Raw genomic sequence first — 20,863 nt, forward strand, 5'->3', positions numbered from 1 at the left:
TCTTCGAATGTATCTATACAAATAATCAGTTAACTCGCATTTATAAGTTAAATTAAATTAACAAATATTATTTGCGACCATTCTTGAAAGGCACTATACATATTATTATTGTTATTATTATTTGTTTTGAAATAAACGTGTACAAATAGTTGTTTCAAATTTCCTGCAAAATATATGTGCAGACGGTGACAGATTCTGATAGTCTCATTATAATATTAATGAGTCCATGAGGCAGCACGCGATTGGCTGCAGCTCTGGGTCAGAGTTCGTATCCGCGTTAGCGCTGACGTTGTCCAAAGGAGGAAAATGGCGATAGGTTGCTTGTCAATGAGGGACACCGCGACTCTTGCAACATTAACCTGCAAAAGACGGCGTGCTACAATGATTCCCACATTATCTGGCGGGTTCAGCAAAAGCACTTTGTTTGTTTTATCCGTGGCGTTAATGTTGCAGGTAGTTTTAGGAAACGGAAAGACTCTCGTTCTGGTGGACAATCCCAACATCAGAGACACTCATTCAATCTTCTTCCGCAGTTTAGCAGGTGAGCTACACATTATAGGATTTTTATTTATTTATTAAAAAACTTCAAATGATCACATTAACACCAGCAAATAAGTTTAATATGTTAATTTATATGCGATATGAGTTGAAGATGCGTGTTAAGAATATGTGACTGAGTAATTGGTGCACCAGCATGCCTGTACTGACAAAGAAAGGTATCGTACGTTTCTTAATTGTTTGAACCCATAATTACATTGTTGTTCTCAGATCGTGGGTTTGACCTTTCCTTCAAGACTGCTGATGATCCTGGTCTCTCTCTGATAAAGTATGGCCAGTTCCTCTACGACCATCTCATCATTTTCTCTCCATCCGTGGAAGGTGAAGCCTGTTACAGTTAACGTGAATTTCATGTCGTGCTGCCATTTTTATGTTTAAATAAACATCTTATGTTTACAAATTCCCATTGGAACAGATTTTGGGGGCAACATCAATGTAGAGACCATTACGGCCTTCATTGATGGTGGAGGGAATGTTCTTGTTGCTGCCAGCTCTGATATTGGTGAGTGCTGTATTGGTCTTGCAAGTGTGTACACATATTGGCCCGTTGATCATGACAATGTAATCTTTTTACCACTATGACTCTGGCAGGTGACCCTCTGAGAGAGCTAGGCAGTGAATGTGGGATTGAATTTGATGAGGAGAAAACTGCTGTCATTGACCACCATAACTATGATGTTTCTGATCCTGGCGAGGTAAGTTATGGAAGGAGGAAAAATAGAGCTTCAAACAATTTATATAAAATGAAATGTTCAACGTTAACATGAAATAATGTACTTTATTTTCTTAAAGGGGTCATGACATGGGTTATTTTATTTTATTATTATGTTCCCTTAGGTGCAATTATAGTATTACTATTTTTTTTTTTACAAAAAACTTTTAAAATGTAGTGATTTATGACCTTTTCCCAACCTGTTTCTCATCCTCTTATTCAAACAGTCTGTTTTGGGGGTGTTTCCCCTTTAAGAGTTCAGTGTTAACGCCCACTGCTATGATTGGCTAACGTCAGTGCCTATGCATCAATTATTAACGCCCCCAGCCAGAACATTTGCGGATTCAGCGTATTTAAAAAGTAGTTTAAAGTTTTAAATACATTACTTACAGTTTGCGTCGTCGTTGTTGAGCCCAGAATAGTCGACACGGACTTATCTTTGAGCAACAGTTTTCTGGCAAAGCCAGCATCATTTTGGGATTTGTTCTCAAAACAGTCATCCTTCAAATGTATAGAACAAACGCTTAAACTAACACTGCCGTGACTGGGACGTCCGCAAAAAATAAAGTGCATCCATTTTTCCCCTGACGACTGGATCTTTCGCAGCGTATTCAAAGATGTTGTTTGTCCACAGCCAGGAACAGCACATCTGCGTGGCATCATAATTTCCCTGTACAGACCCACTCGCTGTCCGTCGACTGAACACTTGTGAGGCGCGCAGCGCGCGGGCGCGACAATGATACGAAATGAGCGTAGTTGTCTTGCGCTTTAAGCGTAGTTGTCTTTTGCCGGAGGCGGTCATATGCAAACGCTGATACGTCACTTCGCACGTGACGTCACTTCTTACCATGGATCCAGAACGAGCTGTATTTAGAGCTTGATTAAATAAATGATTCGTTTATAATGGGGAGGACATCTTAAGCTATGAAACTTGCAGGACGTTTTAATGGTACAAAGACCTCTTATATACCAAAAGATCAAGGCAAATTTGGTTTCTCATGTCATGACCCCTTTAACGCTCTCTTCCAGTATTATTGTCTGTGATTTTTCAGTACACTAAATTAAAGTGAAAAAAAGTTTTGGGAATTTCATAATGTAATTATTTGCATAGTCTCTGGAATGATTTTTTGCTGATGTCACCTACATTAGGCTGTTTGGCTTTAACCAATAGCAAGATGGCCATTAAGTCACTGGTTTAGGCCAGGGATGGCCAACATTTTTTTTTCAGCCCATGCATTTATTTTTTTACCCATGCATTTTAAAGTTAATATTTCAATAATTTAACTGAAATTGGTAAGCGGTCACATGACATGGAGGTAAACAAATACAATTATTAATCTTTTTAATTTTTAGTAACTCTAGTTTTTTGTTTTATTTTGAAAGCAATATGTTCAATTAATATAGCAATTATTTTACTCTCTTGACATTCGCCACAGTTTCAAATCTTTTTTTTAAGACTTGTCATGTGTATTAAAGTTGAATTCTTTATTTTTTTACAGCACACACTGATTGTTGCAGATCCAGATAATCTTCTTAAAGCCCCAACTATAGTTGGCAAGCCCACAGATAAACCAGTCCTGTTCAAAGGTGTTGGGTAAGTGCTCTCTTGATACCCTGTTACTTGCTAATTGTAAAAATGTAATTAATCCAATTACAAGTTACCTCTTTTCCTCAGCATGGTGGCTGACCCAGATAACTCTCTGGTGCTGGACATTCTGACAGGATCCTCTACCTCTTACTCCTACTTCCCTGATCGTCCCATCACACAGGTCAATATTTCAAAATGTGGTGCTTGAGGACAGTCAAAATATTTTGTTACATTTTTTTATAAATTAATTTGCACTCACCTCAGTTCGGTTTTTGCTTCCCAGTATCCTCATGCAGTTGGAAAGAACACCCTCCTGATTGCCGGTCTGCAGGCAAGAAACAATGCGCGTGTGGTTTTCAGCGGGTCTTTGCACTTCTTCAGTGATGCTTTCTTCAACTCCCCCGTGCAGAAGGCTACCCCTGGGTCAAAGAGGTCTGTTATGCTGGATTGCTATATATTCAGACATTAAAATACATTGTGACATTAGGTTGAAATCGTATGTATTAGTGATCAGCCAATATGGCCGATTCTGAAATAAAGATGATAGGCCAAATGTGATATCGCACTATTTATTTTAAAGATAGTAAATAACACATGCATAACAATAAAAATATTTACTTTACTTAAGAAGGAAGTAATTGTAAAATGTATCATTCTGAAAAACAATACTTTGAACTTGACAAATACATCTCTAAAATTAACGGATTGAAACTTTATAACTTTAAACTTTTTTAATGCTATTTAGCTATTATAGTATTTTTCACAAATAAAGAGATGGATAAAAATATGAATAAAAAGGAAGTAAACACTGTAACCAGCAGTGCACTAAGTAATCTGATAAATCTGTGTAACAAACGGGTAGGGCTTATTTACATACAGTAAATATGATATAGCGGCCAACTGAATATAGCAGAGCATTGTTTGAAGGAAATATCTGAGTATGTCTGTTATATTCAAAGTCTTGAATATAATTCAAGTCTTGCTGAATGCTGCTAACACTGTATGTGAAAGTATTACAGTGTTTGCATGTTTGTTACTAATAACAGAAAAGCAAATGCTGTAATACATTTTTCATATGCCTTTCGTTTTCCTAATTAAGACAGAACCGTTAAACAAAGACGGTAAACTAATGAAGACGGACAATCTGCCACTTTTGACACTTATTGGCCAAACATAAAATCATTAAATGCCAAATATTGGCTGATATATTGGCCATGGTGATCTATTGGTCAATCACTAATATCTATTCTTTAAAGTTTGATCAGTTGTGAAGTGAAGGCCTTCAACTTAATTAACTGTTACATTTGTTTAGTGTTTTTATTGTGTGATATGTATATTCTTAGATATGAACAGACTGGTAACCAGGAGCTGGCTGAGTCCCTGTCCCGCTGGGTGTTTAAGGAGGCTGGTGTTCTGAGGGTTGGGGCGGTTACCCATCATCCCGTTGGAGAGAGCACACCCCCTGCTGCCTATACCATCACTGACCTTGTGGTGAGGCATAGCATATATTGGTTTTGTAGGAATTATAGTTCATTTGACAGATTTGGCACTGGAAGTGTTTTCTGATTTGGGACTATGAATCAATCAAATATTTTGCTTGTTAATTATGAAGAAGTTTTTGCTTAGAAATGGATAAATATTCATTTTTCTTTTAAAGAAACATAGTATGCTCAAGAAACAGAGCAATTTGACTTACTACTACTGTCTGCATTGTCTCTACAGGAATACAGCATTGTGATTGAGATGCTGTCTGGTGGAAAGTGGGTGCCCTTTGATGGAGATGATATTCAGCTGGAATTTGTCAGAATTGATCCATTTGTTAGGACCTACCTTAAGAAAAAAGGTATGTCATTATTATAAGTGCATCTACACCACTGTTCAAAAGTTTAAGGTCAGTAAGTTTTTTAATACCTTTGTTCAGCAAGGATGCATTAAATTGAGCAGAAGACACAGTAAAGACATTTTTGTGTTACAAAAGGTTTCTATTTTAAATAAAAGATTTCTATAAAACGTTCTATTCATCAGAGTCCTGAAAGAAAGAAAAATCACAAAAATGTTTTCAACAATGATGAGTGTTTCTTGAGCACCAAATCGGCATATTAGAATTATTTCTGAAGGAATGAAGACTGGCGTAATTATGCTGAATATTTCATAATATTACTGCTTTGTATTTTTGATCAAATAAATGCAGCCTTGGCTGAGTGTAAGAGACATCTTTCAAAAACATTAGAAAACAATCTTACTGACCCCAAACTTTTAAATGATAGTTTGTTAATAATGAATTGCATTAAAAAAATATGACTGCTTGTTTAGGTGGAAAATACAGTGTACAGTTCAAGCTTCCAGATGTATATGGAGTTTTTCAGTTCAAAGTTGACTACAACAGACTTGGCTACACACACCTCTACTCCTCAACCCAGGTGAGATTCAAAATTAATTTCAAAACTTTCTATATAGTTCAGGTCCTCAACATTTCCGCAGCGATTTACTCAGACTCTTGATATTCACTGATTTTTGTGTGTGTTATTCCACAGGTTTCTGTCCGTCCACTGCAGCACACCCAATATGAGCGCTTCATACCCTCCGCCTTTCCATATTATGCCAGTGCCTTCTCTATGATGGCAGGACTCTTTGTCTTCAGTTTTGTCTTTCTGCATATGAGAGAAAAAGAGAAGTCTGATTAAAATGAGTACCAGTAATGAGGAGTACAAGAAAACGATGGGAAAAAAAAAAGATGTGCTCCACAGACCTCTAGCAGTCATGATATCTGAATTATGTTTGTATCGGCTCATTTTGGTGAGTTGGATGGTGTGCCATTGCGAAAAAACAATTGTAAATTGTTCTTTGAAAGGGGGGTTGGGTAATCTGTCAAAATGTTTTTGTTTTCTGGTTTGCAATTTGGTTATTTAAAGTGATTTTGGGGCACTCTTCTTTTATTTGTATAAAAGGCAACTTTAATTGTTTTTTATTATACAATGTGCACTGATGTTTCAGCTCTTGCTATGAAAAGATTGTTTTGAAATCTACCATTTGTAAAAAGAGGAATGGATGCTCAAAATGTGGATGAAACACCTGAAAGCAGTAAAGTTTTAACATTCCACCACTACACTTTTTCTGCTCTCTGTTCAGTTGCATCACTTTTGAAAGTGCCTGATTTTAGCAGTTATAAACTAGTTATAACTCTCATCTCTCATGCATGTGATTATTATGAATGTGACAATAGACTATATAGTTCAAATGTTTGGGGTTGAGAATTGTATTTGTTTGTTTTTGAAAGAAATCTATTGTGCTCAGAAAGGCTGCATTTATTTGATCAAGAATACAATAAAAACAGTAATTATGGTAAAATATTATTACAATTTAAAATAACTTTTCTATATCTAGAAACAATATTTCTATTTTAAAATGTACCGTAATTTAATCCTGAGATAGTAGATTTTTTAGCAGATGTTTCAGTGGCACATAATCTTTCAGAAATCTCTTATCAATGTTTTTATTGTAATAAATTTAAGGATTTTATAATGGGTTGAAAGTTTAAAAGAACAGCATTTATTAGAAATATAAATATTTTGTAATGCTATATGTTTGTTAAATAATATTATTAGATTTCTTTTTATAATTTTTTATAAATCTTATTGAAACCAAACGTGCATAGTAGTGTACATCATTAACACCCTTGTGTGTGTTGTATTGTGATGATAATCAGCATTTTGTACCTCAAACTCGCCTTCACATCGGTTGTTTGCAATAACAGTTACATTTTGTTATCCGTATATTTAAAAATATGTATGTGTACGTTTATGTAAAGACAAGGATTCATATACAAATCTACATAATCCTCTCGGATAAAATATTCCTCATTTGTAAATCGCGTTGGACAAAAGCGTCTGCTAAATAAATACATCGAAATGTATAAGCAGTTTTGCTAGGATAGTCTGATTTCTTGACGACAAACTGTTATATGTAATTGTAATATAAATAGTTCATTTTAACTTTTAGCCAGACAAAAATGTGAGATTACGTGATATATGAATGACGTATAATTAAACCGACATAGATTGTAGTCCTTGCGTAGGGACTTGATAGAAACGTACGTTTTTAAAATAAACAGTTGTTACAAAATTCAAGTTTGAAATATGACCGCTTTTAATTTATGTTGTAAAACAAAACTCGAAAGTCTCTTCAAGTAATGATAACAACAGACCTTACGAAACAAAAACCGCAAGAACTACAAATGAACGTCATCACTAAGCTCGTGGCCTGTGATTGTGAACACAACACGAGTCGGGAGCGCGCGTCAGCTGACACCCGCAGAGAGAGCAGAGCCAGACATGGATCAACTCAAAGTCAAAGACAGGATCCTCGAAAACATCTCTTTTTCCGTCAAGAAGGTAAGAAACTCTATACATGCACCGAGGATATATATCGACCTTTTGTAGATTTTAATTTGAAGGTTAGTTTAAGGTTTTTGATGTTTACGCTATCAAAATAGTTGGGCCTCCCTCCCCCTCCTGCTGTGTTTTGGTGAAGACAAACGCCTTGACATCTTAAGAATAACATCCAGTGTTTTCAAATCAAGGTTTAAGGCATACCAGGTTAGCCAGTCAACTGTCGCGGCACTAGATGGACTATTCTAGTTATAGTGTGTACTACTTCTAGCGTAGTTTACTTTAATATCTTCTTATCAGTAAAAATGACATGAAAGGGATACAGTCATTGTAGGCTTCAGTCAAGTAAACTCTTCTTTACTGCATGTGCATCATAGATAGACACATCAAAACTGTGACACGATGCCCCTGTTAAGAAGTCCTGTGATAAAATGAGGTCCTATTAATAGGACAAACATACCTTGCTACTTATTTTATGGGTCCATCCCAGGTCATCCTATCTTTTTGTTCTGTATAAACTTACTGAATTGTTGCTGTTTGCGACGTTAGAATGTTTGTCCTTTCTTTCTTGGTCTGTCTTTTGCACCTGTGATTCAGGATAGTAGTGGCTTACACACCCTGCCGCCTTTTGACTTAGTCATTCAGATTTTAGTTCATCAGGTGCTTGGCATTAGTAGGTTCTCATGGATATATGACGAACTTACAAATCATAAAGCCCCACTTTCATCAGTGAATCGCATAATACGGTGAATTCTAAAGAAAAGTTTATATTTCTTTATATTTGATACATTTCTCGTCTTAGGTTGTTCATCCACAATGAAAGGGATTGCTTGGAATGTAATGGCTGTGTGAGCTTCAGAAATTTACCAGACAGGACAAGCATTTTTCATTCACGTTCACGTGATCATTCTGTGTCACTCTGTAACATTTGATCCGCAGTTGCAGAGTTACTTTGCCGCCTGTGAGGATGAGACGCCAGCCATCAGAAATCACGACCGGGTTCTTCAGCGGTTGTGTGAACACCTGGATCACGCTCTGCTTTATGGGTTAGACAGACTGCACCATAGCCTTGAAAATTCAAATACTTTTTAAGTAGACATTTGGAAGCACACAGGTCTTCTCTTTTCTCTGTCTTGAAGGTTGCAGGACATCTCATCAGGTTACTGGGTCCTCGTATTACACTTCACACGGCGAGAGGCCGTCAGACAGATTGACGAACTCCAGCACATAGCTACCAATCTTGGCAGAAGTAAGACCAAAACCTTTACCGCCTGATTCTGTGATGTGCTTTATAATGGTTTATAATGGTACACTACTGTTCAAAAGTATGAGTTTTTTTTATTTTTATATATAAATATATATTAAGATGCATTGTTTCATGTAGTTAACTATGACTGCTGTGTTGTTGTTGCACAGGTCGTGCCTGGCTCTACTTGGCACTCAGTGAAAGTTCTTTAGAAAGCTACCTCCGACTTTTTCAAGAGAATCAAGGACTGCTCCATAAATACTATTACAAGTGAGTGACTTAGAGATAATATGTATTGTTCTTCTGTGGTTTCAATTCATAAAAGTGCTTCCTTTAAGCAGTCATCTGACTTTTGTGGTATGTTTCCTCCTTTACAGAAATGCATTGGTTTGCAGTCATGATCATCTCACTCTGTTTCTTACACTTGTCTCTGGGCTGGAGTTCATCCGCTTTGACCTCGAGCTGGTATTACTCTTCATTCATTTTCCAGTCTAGAATTAGATTGGCTGTTCCACTGTATGTCCTAGAACTGAAGTGTGTGAACAACTGACTGCTCTTTACAAGCTGTTTCAAAATAGTATGAGAAAATGTATCATTTTGTCTCTCTCTCACTCACTCTCGCACATTCTCACTCATATATTCTCATTCTCATTGTATATATTATATATAATTTATATCTCCATGTCCTAATAATGGTTAATTTTTTTCATTTGTGACAGGATGTACCATACCTGGATGTTGCTCCTTACATGCCTGAGTACTACAAACCTCAGAATCTGTTGGATTTTGAGGAGAGGTTGCCAAGCTCTGATAGCCTGTCGCTGCACTCTTTCACTTCCCTCACCTCCACTAATCTTGAGTGGGACGACAGCGCCATTGCCCCATCCAGTGAAGGTGAGCTGCTTGGATTCAATTCTCCATCTTTTTCTCCCACTGTGTTTTTTTTACTATTCCAACCTCTGTCTTATTTTCACACTTTTTTTATATTGTCTTTCTCTCTTCTTCTTTCTTTTACAAAGTGGCATATTCCCATTGATATAATTCATTATTCTGCACCAAGATGAGTTCTCTTTAAGATTGTTTATATAAAAGATGAGGACAGTATCAGTGAGTGCTCAATAATCTGTGACCTTACATGTTCATCACACATTAATGCTTTCATTTAATTCAGTGACACATTTCACAGCTCATTATGTCACAATGTCTCATTCAGTTTTTATTAGTTCCTGTCATATGGCAAGTTTCACTCACGTTTTTGATCTCTTACAGTTTCTGTTCTTCTTTCATTCACCTCACCATTCTTTCCTGCCTATTGATGAGTCTTATTTTTCCTTTTTTAGATTATGATTTTGGTGACATCTTCCCTGTGTTGCAGTCATTGCCAAGTGCAGACTGGGAAGGTGGGACATGGTTATTTCCCCCTTCCCCAATCCAACGTTTGCAATCCCACGCAATCCATCCTTCCAAAACTACTAACCAGAATTGCGCATGTCTGTTTCACTCCGTGCATGTTTGTTCCATGCGCATAATCTGTTATATGCAATGTGCTTGTGATGAGTTCATAGATGGGTTGCTGTTGCCTATGGTCTATATTAGACCAACAGAACCCAACCCTTCGCTGATGCAGGGTTTTTCGGGATGGTTCTAAAACATACACAGTGCCTGATGCAGCTGAAACTCGCTGTCTGGTGATGGATTGGGTTTTCTGCAATTGCACCTGCAGCAGTGTGGCAGCTGGTTTGCATGTTTGCTGCTTGGATTTTAACCAACTGCTTTCAATCCTAAGCTTTAAATTCTATGGCAAAAAGCCGTCATAACTTAATGATTATGAAATGCTGACTGTAATAGCCAAATAGCAGTCTTTTAAATGTAGACCAAGTCTTTGCTTGCATGATATTAAATTATCTGTTAGTATGTCAGATTTTAATATACTTATAATTTTTACTTTAATTCATTGTATTTAATGCAGATACAACACTGAAGTAAGCAGTTTTAACATCAAAATGATATTTCATCCTATATTTCTAAAATAAACAGTTAGAATAGTCAGAACCATTGCAAGAGCTCCAGCATGTCTGTCTTTAGTACTGCAATATATTTATGTATAAGGCAAATATCAGCAAATTAACAGCAAAAAAAGTGATTTAATAATTTGCACTATTTGTGATTATTTTCCCATAATTTTTAGATAAATAAAAGGATGAGATGGAAGTAGCTGGAAAGCTAAGTTTTTCTAAACAACTTATGTTTGTTGTATGTGCTTTCGTCATGATTCAGTAGCTGTTTATCCTGCCTAATATGAGTTACTAATACCTGCATCTCTAAGATGGTTTCGCTTCATGTTGTTTTCTGACAGAGGGAGACTTGACCGATCCGGTCAGTGGGCCCCGTTCCTCAGGATCGGACCCTCAGACTGTTGTCAGTGACTGTGTGTTGATCAGGGCATCTGCACGCACCATCAGGACCACGTCTCTGTCACGAAGCCCTACGTTTCGGCACAATCCCTTCAAAGAGGGCTCAGACACTAACACTTCCGCTGATGTCACCCCGGTGCACGTGTCTAGCCGCCATGCTTCCACAACAGGAGAAGATGCTGAGATCACCAGCACTGAGCTGGAAGTCATTAGGTGTGTCATTAGAGCTAATGGTGTAGGATTACAGTAGTGGCAAGTACACATTATTCATTGAAAGGGTGAAGTGTGTCAGTAAACCATTTATAGGCTAACTTCCCAAAGACTGTAAACACATTTAAAACAACAACAATTGTGAGCAGTTTGAGAAGTCAAGTAAGTCTGTAATGCGGATCTGTTAGATAGGGGTCGACGATATGACCAATAACTTGTATCACAATATGAATACGTTTATTTCACGATAACGATCCCTTCCTTACGTCAGAAGGGGAGCGAAGTCAGATCGGCTTTATTTTTGACATACTTGCAGAGAAAGGCTTACCAAAACAAAGTTATTGGGTTATCACTTCACGTTTTCTGGGTTGGTAGATGCACAGGGGACCCAAATATAGCACTTAAACATGGAAAAAGTCTGATTTTCATGATATGTTCCCTTTCAATTTTATAAATCTCATCACCAATTTAACGATCACATAAAAAACTAATACTAGCCTAACTAACATAAACAAAAAACAAGCTCACTGAAGACAAGTAAACTGTCAGTGATAAAATAGGAATAAAGAAAATAATTAAAAGCAATAGGACAAAAGACTACAATTGAACAAAGACTAATGAAATAGACCTACCTGAAAAACAAAAAAACTACAATTGAACAAAGCAGGTTCTTCATGTTGTCACTTCTTCTTAAATCTCCATTCTCCATCATTGTCCGACTCCTGTTTAAACATAAAAGGCAGAACAGTTTCTGACATTTTAGTGCTTGTCTGTGTAAGGTAATCGGAGCTGCTCACACAAGAGCTCTTGAAGCTCAGCCCTCTGTGCTGGGAGCAGCAGCTCATTTGCATTTAAAGGGACACACAGAAAACTACACTTTTTTTTGTGTGTGTGTCCCTCAAAAAGGGACAATTTTAACATGCTGTAAAAAAGAATTTTGAGCTAAACCTTCACATACACACTCTAGGGACACTCAACGCCACGTGAACATAACCAAGATAGAGACGATAGTCCAAAATCTCTATCAGTTGAGCGATTTCAACCGGTTAATCGTGTCTACTGGTATATCGCCCACCCTTACTGTTAGTATTTCAATTGATATTGATGACAGTTGCTCGGCTAGCACTATTTATGGTTTAAGGACCCTCCAAAACAGCTGGTAAAACATCTTTAATTTAATGAAATATTTACCATTTTATATGTTGCTTGCAAAAAATTTATTTAGTCTGAATAAATGGATACTTTTGAATGAATGTCAATTGAAAATAATTGTTGCAATACTATTTGGAACCACTAATGGCAAAGAAGTGACACACTTCACCTTTAAACTCCACTTAAATATAGTGTACTTGTTCCTTATTTTACAATGACACTATGCTAAATAGGTTTAACATTAGGTAGAGGAATGGATGATTTCCCTGTTTTGTTTTCATAATTGTATCTTTCTGCAACAGAATGGCAAGGCGCAGAAGGCCTGGTAAGAAACGACGGGGAAGAGGGTCGACAGACTCCGTGAGCAGTGAGCAGAATGTCATCTCTCCTGACACTGCTGACACTGAGGAATGCCTTCAGATAGTGGTTGAGAGAGACATACTAAACAAGCTTAACGTGGACAATCGGGGTCCTCTGGAGGGGCCAGACGGTCCTCGGGCCGAGCGCATGACGAATGGTAGACAAGGAGACGATGAAGACCTGGAGGCAGGACTGAGGCTCCCTGAAATGACAGACACTTCTATGGACAGTGTGGGCCAACCCCTCCGTGACGTCATGGACAGGCTGAACGGTTCTCTGGATGGAGAGAGCTGGCAACCAGGTGAAGGTGAGGAGGGAATATGCACTAGTCACAATGAACCCCCCCATCAGCAGCCCTTTCGAGAGGACTCGGGCGGTGAACCTCCCGACCCAAGTCGTAGCTTCCTGCAGGCCCCCCTGCCACCTGCAGACTTCTACTGCTTTACCTCCCAGAGTCCAGACCCTGCTGCCTCGTGTGGTGGGCACAATGACTCTGCAGGGAATGGCGTGCCGCAGGATGTTCCTTTTGGTGATGAAGATGAGGGAGAAGCAGAGACAACAGGCGCAGGGCAGGATCCCTCCATCCCAATAGAGACGTCAGCTCAGGAGAAACAGAGTAAAGCAGAAGAAGAGCAGGAGGATAAAGACTGTTCAATACAGAGCTCCCATGCTGCTGAGTTCAAGTGAGATTGTAAACTGTGGTTATTTTTTATCCAGTGAGATTTTAGGCTTAAAAATAGCACTAATAATGACACACTATGTGATTTATTATGAGGTTAAGTTGTTTGTTTTTGTTTGTTTGTACAGGGTGGATAATAATCATCTGCTGCTGCTCATGATTCATGTTTTCAGGGAGAATGAAGAACAGCTCTCTAAGGTAAAACTATTTTCGATTTAATTAATATCACTAAATGGATACCTATGTATTTACAATTTTACATTGTTTCCAAGCTGCAGCTTACTAGTGCAAGAATTCTTGGCCACATTTTTTTATTTTTCCAATTTACTAAAACATTCTATGACATTTGTGACCCCCAGAGTCAGATGGAAAAATCAAAAAAGGTATATACACATATATATATATATATATATATACACTGCCGTTCAAAAGTTTGTGTCGGTAAGAGTTTTTGAAATAAGTCTCCGTGAAATATTATATATTTCAATTTAAGAGAACCGTTTTCTGTTTTAATGTTTAATTTATTCCTGTGATGATAAAGCTGAATTTTCAGCATCATTACTCCAGTCTTCAGTGTCACATGATCCGTCAGAAATAATAATAATATGGGGAATGGATATATATAATATTGCTCAAGAAGCATTTCTTATTATTAACAATGTTGAAATGGTTGTGCTGTTTAATATTTTGTGGAAATATGATGCATTTTTTTCAGGATTTTTTGATGAATAGAAAGATTAAAAAACATGTTTTTTATTGAAATCCTTGTAACGTTATAAATGTCTTTACTGTCACATTTCATAAATTTAATGTGCCCTAATAAAAGTTATTTATTTAAAAAAACAAAAAACTTTTGAATGAAAGTGTACATCCAGAATGGTTAAGTGAAAAATGTGGGTATGACATAAACATTGAATCATGCATATCCAAAGTAATACACATGCTCAAGTAAGTATGCTGCTTGAAACATCACATCTGTCGTGGTATTAAAATGTGTGCAAACAGTTTTTGGTGAATGTGTTTTTGTTTGTGTAGTAAGAAATGTATAGGCTAGTTTTATGCTTCTATTATATGAATGTAATATGAAGAACACGGACATTCTAATGAAATGTAAAACGGTGCTATCCTATTGATTTCGTTTTGCATTTGTACATTTATTTCAGATGGTGAGAATGAGCACAGGCCACATGGAAGGAGATTTGCAGCCTCTGTATTTGCTGTTGACAGACTGCTACATTTACCTCTTGCGTAAAGGTCAGCAAACTTTCATTGGAAGAGCAGGACATTGTTAGGGACGTCTACAAAAGCACTTGTTTGCATTTGTTGTTGTGTCCCATTGATTTTCAGGGGCAGCAGAGAAGCCTTATAGTGTTGAGGAGGCAGTGTCTTATAATGAGCTTGACTACATCTCTGTGAGTAAACAATCTGAGGCCTAAATGATCAGTTTGACATGCTGCAGAGAGATTAGAGCCCTTGCTTGTGCCTTAGGTGGGATTTCACCAGCAGACTATCACTCTGGTGTGCACTAACAGAAGACGGCAGTTCCTGCTGGACACAGCCGACTCATCTTTGACTGTGTGAGTTTTTTAAATTGAAGCATACATGTGAGATTAATAAGTATGCATGTCTTTGAAGAGTATCTCTTCTTGTTCTCTCCTCAGCTGGTTTCTGACTGTGCTAAAGGCAGCCATGGAAAACGGCCGTAGGGATCCTCCCTACCCTTCTGTTCTCACTGACGCCACCATGGAGAAACTCGCTCTTTCTAAGTTTGTATGCCAAGAGACGCAATGTGAGGTAAATAGAGAAGATCTATCATCCTGAATAATGCATGAGAGTCCGGCAGACTGTGGCTCACTTTGATAATCTTAGTTCTTCATGCTGACGATTAAAGCATTTATAATGATCACACAGTTTAGACCAGTGGTTCTCAATGCAGGATGACTTAAAATTAATATAATATTATTGTTATTATTATTGAATATCTATGATTATAATTGATATTATTAGTTTTAATTGCATTTAAATAATCTAATGTGATTATAATGCTAAAAACATTCAACCGAGAATGAATGAATTCATTTATTTATCCTTCCTCAATAATTATAGTTTCTGTTTGTTTATAAAAAAATCACAATAAGCAGCTTTGTCATAATTATAGCAACATTTTTGGACTGATGTGATTTTTAAGGGAGGCCATTGGAGCTTGAATTATTATTATTACATAATATATTTATACTTTAATGCACAAATTATTTCATTTCAAAGAAAAAAAAAGTATAATTATTTAGGAAGATATTTCAGAGATATTTCAAAGATATTTCAAAAGTACTTGTCACAACAAATAGTTAACTAAATGCACATGCTAGGACCTGCTGATGTTGTGCTAACTGTGTTTGTGTAGTTGTCGGAGATGAGCATCCGGCTGTATTCTCTGGTTCACTGGGAGGATCCCATGGATGTGACAGTGGCTTCCCCTACATCTCCGTCCAGATCCAGAGAATCCAGCAGCACTAAAGAGGGGCCACTGTTGTACCGGGCTGGGAACTCTTATTTGGGAAAGGAAGTGTGGAAAAGCTGTTACTTGGTTCTCAGGTACAAAAGGGTTGGGTGCTTTAAACTTTTTGACAGTGTTTCAGAAAGCTGTTCATGTGTACTGAATCTTAATCTACTGTTCACCTGGCAGCAAAGGCGTCCTGTATCAGTATGCAGAGAGAACAGATGTTACACCTTTGATGTCTGTTACAATGGGGTAAGCTTCCGCTGTAGTTCCAGCAGTGTGGGTCGATCACTTACAAATCGAGGTCGGTTACTGACAATTTTGATTTAAAATAATACATTGATTTAAAATAATAATATTAATTTGAAGGATAATCTTGCACCATATGGATATAGAAATACAGAGAAAGACGATGCATTAAATATTACATTTATTTTAATTTGAGGTTTTATGGCTTAATTTTATTAATTAATTTATTATTATTATTATAGACATTATATTGACTTAACTTATTTCCTTAAAATCTCAGGGGGTACTTCAAGTAAACAGCTGACAAAAAAGTGCAAGCATGCAAATATGAAATTGTGAATTTGTAAATTTTTTATGTTTTTGAAAGACAAAAGCCTTCCAATGACAGTCATAAATTGTTAAATGACTTACTGAGTGATAATTAAAATAATCATTAATGTGTTTGTCAGGAGCTGATAAGATATGCAATGTTGAGAAAACACTTCTTAAAGGTGAATTGATTTCTGTAAATCCAGTGATCAAAAGCTGTGTGGGTCTCGGTTTTCAGTGATAGACTCATGACTAGTGGCTGGCCTGTGTGAGCATTTCCACAAACCTGGAACACCTTCTGAATGTATACGAGCAGTAGGCTTTTTTTAGAAAGGAAAATGTAAAATATAAAAACGAAGTAGGGAGAATCAACGAATTCTAAATAAATACTGCCAAGCCAACCTAATCAATAAAAAAGTAACTTGTCTGATTCCAACTATTTTAATATGTAATATATTTTAATTACATTTACTTAATTTTTGGAATCTGATTGATTACGTAATACAGATTACATGGTGCTGTGTTCCAGTTCATAGATTTCACTCTTGGCAACTTAATATAAATATCAATATGAAAGAAAGAAATCTATCAATATGAACCATGCCCACTGTTTCTGCTGTAGGGGAGGGCACTGTGGAGGCTGCAGGCGTTCAAACAGCACAGAGAAGCCGCATGCGTTTCAGGTGATTCTGACGGATCATCCTCCATTAGAGCTCAGTGCAGAAAACGAACTGGAAATGGCCGATTGGATGCAGCTTCTCTGCCAGTCTGTCTCTAAAGGGGTGAGCCACCATCACACACATATTAACCGTCTTTTTTGTGGGGGGTTTTCAAAGCATTCTGGAGACAAGATCTCTTTGCATTTTTTTGGGAAGTGTGACTAAATGCAACCGTTTCAGACTTCTTTCCATTCATGCATTTGCATTCGAAATGCTTTCAGATTCGCCACATGACAATGTGTTCTTGTTCCTCAACAGTTCCAGGCATGCCAACATTTGCATTTTAGTTGATGTTGTAGATGTTTTCTTAGTCCAGCCTGACAGAATTAACCAGAATTCCCCAGATGTTGACCAATAGATTTTGTATATTTTTGTTTCTCAGATTATTCCACAAGGAGTAGCTCCTGCACCCTGTATTCCATGTTGCCTTGTCCTCACAGACAGGAAGTTGCTCACGTGTCACCAGGATTGCCAGACCAGTTTTTTCCGTTCTCTAGGAGGAGCTGATCTGAACGATGTCACAGCTGTTTGCTTGGAGGACGATAAAGAATACTGTGTCATTGTAAGTCTTTGTGCAGATTGAAGTGCGTAAGATGTCTCCGTGAACAGATGTTTGCTGTTTGTAGTTTTACATCTGCAAATAGGGTGTTCCTTAGATCTTTTTTGTTGTTGTACTGTTTGAGGAAATGTGTTTGTCATTATGAATCACATTAGTTTATGAATGCGAAAGCTTGTAACTCGCTGTCTTTTTTTAACTTGTGCACTCCTCACCCTTTGTGTCTCTCGGCAGGAATTTGCAGAAGACCGTGCTCACTTTCTCCCTCCATGGGTTTTGTATTTTAGCGGATGTGAGGAGCGAGATCGGCTACTAGCAGAATTGAGCCAAGCTTGGACTGCTGTTTACCAGGTGAAGAAACCACAAACATATTTACAAAAGTTTTTTCTTACAAAAGATTTCTATTTTCAAATAAATCCTGAAATCAACATTGATGATAATAAGAAAGGTTACATTTCGAACATCAAAGCCGCTTAGAATGATTTCTGAAGGATCATGTGACACTGAAGACTGGAGTAATGATGCTGAAAATTCCTCATTTTAAATATACACATTTTTTTTCTTCTTTATTTATTTATTTATTTATTTATTTCATTAACAACCTGCATTTCTACACATGTTTGTGCAGGTGACTCTGCCTCGTAAGCCGGTGTTAGACCCGTCGGTGCAGAAGAGGTGCAGGGAGGCGCTGGAGCTGATGAAGAGCGCCTGGCAGAGGAGTGACAGCCTTCACAGAGGTCGATCAGAGAGAGAACCATGGTGCTGACGACCTCTACATCACTACAGTGAGCCCCAGGATTGGATAGGACAACATTGGGAAGTCAGCTCACCAGCAAACCTACTGTTTACGTAGGTACAAGCAGACTCGGTGAGCTCTCCAGACCAAAGACAATATTGAACAAAGTGGGCTCGTATAAACATCAAACTACCGATAATAAAGCCTGACCTCGTTTACACTTGCCTTGCACAGATATTTAAGGAGTTAAGATAAAGGCTTTGGCTTTTCCAAGTGGAAGTCTGCTACAGGAAATCAAAAAGACACTCTGAGATCTAGTAGTTCTCTACCATTACATGCTTTTGGACTATAAAGAGTGTAAAAATGCATAGTCAAATGTTTTTTGTTTTGTTTTCTAAATACACCTTTCTTCCTTGTATAAAGTCTATGGACAGATACTGTTCATGCCTGTACTGTATAAAGAGGTACAAACTGCTTTGTGAGCACTTGCGAAAGAGAATTTTAGTAATGTTAACACCATTGATATTATTTGGCTGCTTTAAAATAACCATTTGAAAGTATAACGGTTTGCATGGCAGCTTGGCACAGACACTCAAAACAGAGAGAAAGAAATAGGGAAAATTGGTCTGGATTTCATTTAGATATCTAATATCAATCAGTACTGCTAACACTGGTGAGGTACCAGCATGTCAGCGCTGTTATACTGGACTGAAGTCTTTTGTTAGAATCAGGTGGTATTGAGATACTGTATTAGGGATCATACAATTCTAATGTCATTTTAAGTTAAGGCTGTTGCAACTAAAGTGACAATGTTTAGAAGTGAAGGAGTCAATTACAGCAGAGTTGCACAAGGTTCAGAATTACACGTTTGTTGGTGTTCTGTTTGTACATTTGTTGAAAGATAGGTTTGAAAAGGTTTTTTCTTTTTTTTTAAAATCATGCCATTAAAAGGATTTACGATCATACATAAGCATTCACAGCACAACTTTATCGGGTTTGAGAAAAAAATATTTATATTTTATTTTCGTTCGCAATTGAATAGTCAATCAGGCATTTGGTAAAGTCACACTCTTGAAAGGTGCTGTCAGTTTTTTGTTTGTTTGTTTGTTTGTTTGTTTGTTTGTTTGTTTGTTTGTTTGTTTTAACTGATTTAACACCGATCATCATATGCTGTGTTTTAGCTTAAATATCAAAGCCATTCCCAGTTCCGTACATTAAATATAATATACCATTTTCAGTGACGCACTGTAAAGTTGTTTTAAGAATGTAGAGTGGTTTTAAAGAAAGTAAACTTGAGTATGTGGATCTTTGCCTGACTGTGATGAATGGAAACAGAAGCAGAATCTCAGGTATGTTGAAGTTTGTTCCAGTCAACAGTGATTTTAACTAATACATTGCTGGACAATGATGGAATATTAACAATTGAAATGTGGTTTTATGTTTTTGTTTTTTTAATTTTCAGTTATTTTTTTTATGGGAGTGACCAACAGTAGTCAATTACGTTGTTCTAACACTGTCTCAAATACACTAAATGCTGCATGTACATTTTGGAAGATGTCATTAATATGATAACAAATATAAATAAAAAATGACTTTTTTAATGGGAAAAGGTATCAATAACATAATATCTGCATTTGAAGTGACATTGACGTTTCGAAAGGGGTGAAACGCTCTGATTAGAATAATTCCTAAAACAAGTCGAACAATTACAACAGTGGTATTTAAATAAAGTAAATGGGTGTCATGGCACCATTTACAGTGACATTATCACATTATTTGCATGCATTTAATTCCCACCAAAATTGGAACAAATGGCATCAGGACTATAGAACTAAAGTCCACTTGTAGCTTCTTGCATTTGTTTCCTACATGCAAAAACTCTTTATCCAATTTACAATATCCTACAGACAAGGGCAATTAAACACAACCTAAATAGGTTAGTTCACAATAAAGTAACCAAATTCTAGCTTAACTTCAGTCATTCCTCTTTCCAATGAACCCCTAGAATCTCTAGTGCCACTTTCGAGTGATGGCGAGAAAGCATCTGAGAAAAATTATATTTTTGATGCATAAATATTGAGTCTGTTTCAATCTGTTCTGACTTTCCTTTTGTTTGGTGGTACATTTCTGCAGTCAGGTGGCATTGCTTTTTTCCAGTTTCCCTTGCCTTTCTATTCCTGCAGTTCACATCAATGAGCAGAAGGTGCTTAAACCTTCCTCCTTCTCTCTTTATCTGCCCAACCCCTTCTCTTCATTTCTCTCCTCCCTCTGTCTGCACTGCCGCAGTAATATCAAAATATTAATGCACCACAGAGATGGGGGGAGGGGATGGGATGGGGGGATATGAAGCAAGAAGGATCACATGACACAAATGGAGATTTTCTTTTCAGTCATTTGTAGTTTGTTTATTGTCTCACAAAAACCCTCTTGCACTTGAATAATGAGAAATCTACGCTATTTGTGGCTCTCAGCCAAGCATGCAGCACTTAA

At 37.2% G+C, this 20,863-nt stretch overlaps 2 protein-coding genes across 4 annotated transcripts; both read left to right on the forward strand.

Moving 5' to 3' along the window:
- Positions 1-200: 200 nt before the first annotated feature.
- ddost (dolichyl-diphosphooligosaccharide--protein glycosyltransferase subunit (non-catalytic)) lies at positions 201-5,964 on the forward strand. The gene is made up of 11 exons (XM_079589254.1): positions 201-541; positions 769-879; positions 974-1,060; positions 1,150-1,253; positions 2,770-2,864; positions 2,946-3,039; positions 3,142-3,290; positions 4,202-4,349; positions 4,581-4,701; positions 5,172-5,278; positions 5,393-5,964. Exons 1-11 carry the CDS (start codon positions 307-309, stop codon positions 5,540-5,542), a joined length of 1,401 nt encoding a protein of 466 aa, XP_079445380.1. The 5' UTR covers positions 201-306; the 3' UTR covers positions 5,543-5,964.
- A 1,157-nt stretch (positions 5,965-7,121) lies between these two features.
- plekhm2 (pleckstrin homology domain containing, family M (with RUN domain) member 2) lies at positions 7,122-19,979 on the forward strand. 3 transcript variants are annotated; one of them, XM_079589364.1, is made up of 21 exons: positions 7,122-7,249; positions 8,186-8,292; positions 8,386-8,495; positions 8,663-8,762; positions 8,870-8,957; positions 9,212-9,386; positions 9,833-9,892; positions 10,849-11,119; positions 12,571-13,311; positions 13,436-13,505; positions 13,667-13,690; positions 14,471-14,561; positions 14,655-14,719; positions 14,796-14,884; positions 14,969-15,101; positions 15,709-15,899; positions 15,991-16,056; positions 16,985-17,144; positions 17,464-17,643; positions 17,872-17,988; positions 18,266-19,978. In XM_079589364.1, the coding sequence occupies exons 1-21, from the start codon at positions 7,190-7,192 to the stop codon at positions 18,401-18,403; spliced, it is 3,036 nt and encodes a 1,011-aa protein (XP_079445490.1). In that variant the 5' UTR covers positions 7,122-7,189; the 3' UTR covers positions 18,404-19,978. The 3 variants fall into 3 exon arrangements, with proteins under 3 accessions (XP_079445490.1, XP_079445491.1, XP_079445492.1); XM_079589365.1 differs by lacking the exon at positions 13,667-13,690 and having other exon boundaries at positions 18,266-19,979; XM_079589366.1 differs by lacking the exons at positions 9,833-9,892; positions 13,667-13,690 and having other exon boundaries at positions 18,266-19,979.
- The last annotated feature ends 884 nt before the right edge of the window (positions 19,980-20,863 follow it).

The sequence above is a fragment of the Phoxinus phoxinus genome (genome assembly GCF_949152265.1).
Source record: "Phoxinus phoxinus genome assembly, chromosome: 18".
Taxonomy (NCBI): Eukaryota; Metazoa; Chordata; class Actinopteri; order Cypriniformes; family Leuciscidae; genus Phoxinus; species Phoxinus phoxinus.

Coding starts and splice junctions, on each gene's coding strand:
- ddost (XM_079589254.1), top strand. CDS start 307: ATGGCGATAGGTTGCTTGTCAATGAGGGACACCGCGACTCTTGCAACA. Junction 542..768: donor CTTCTTCCGCAGTTTAGCAG/GTGAGCTACACA, acceptor TGTTGTTCTCAG/ATCGTGGGTTTGACCTTTCC. Junction 3,291..4,201: donor GCTACCCCTGGGTCAAAGAG/GTCTGTTATGCT, acceptor GTATATTCTTAG/ATATGAACAGACTGGTAACC.
- plekhm2 (XM_079589364.1), top strand. CDS start 7,190: ATGGATCAACTCAAAGTCAAAGACAGGATCCTCGAAAACATCTCTTTT. Junction 9,387..9,832: donor CATTGCCCCATCCAGTGAAG/GTGAGCTGCTTG, acceptor TTCCTTTTTTAG/ATTATGATTTTGGTGACATC. Junction 17,145..17,463: donor GCCAGTCTGTCTCTAAAGGG/GTGAGCCACCAT, acceptor TTTGTTTCTCAG/ATTATTCCACAAGGAGTAGC.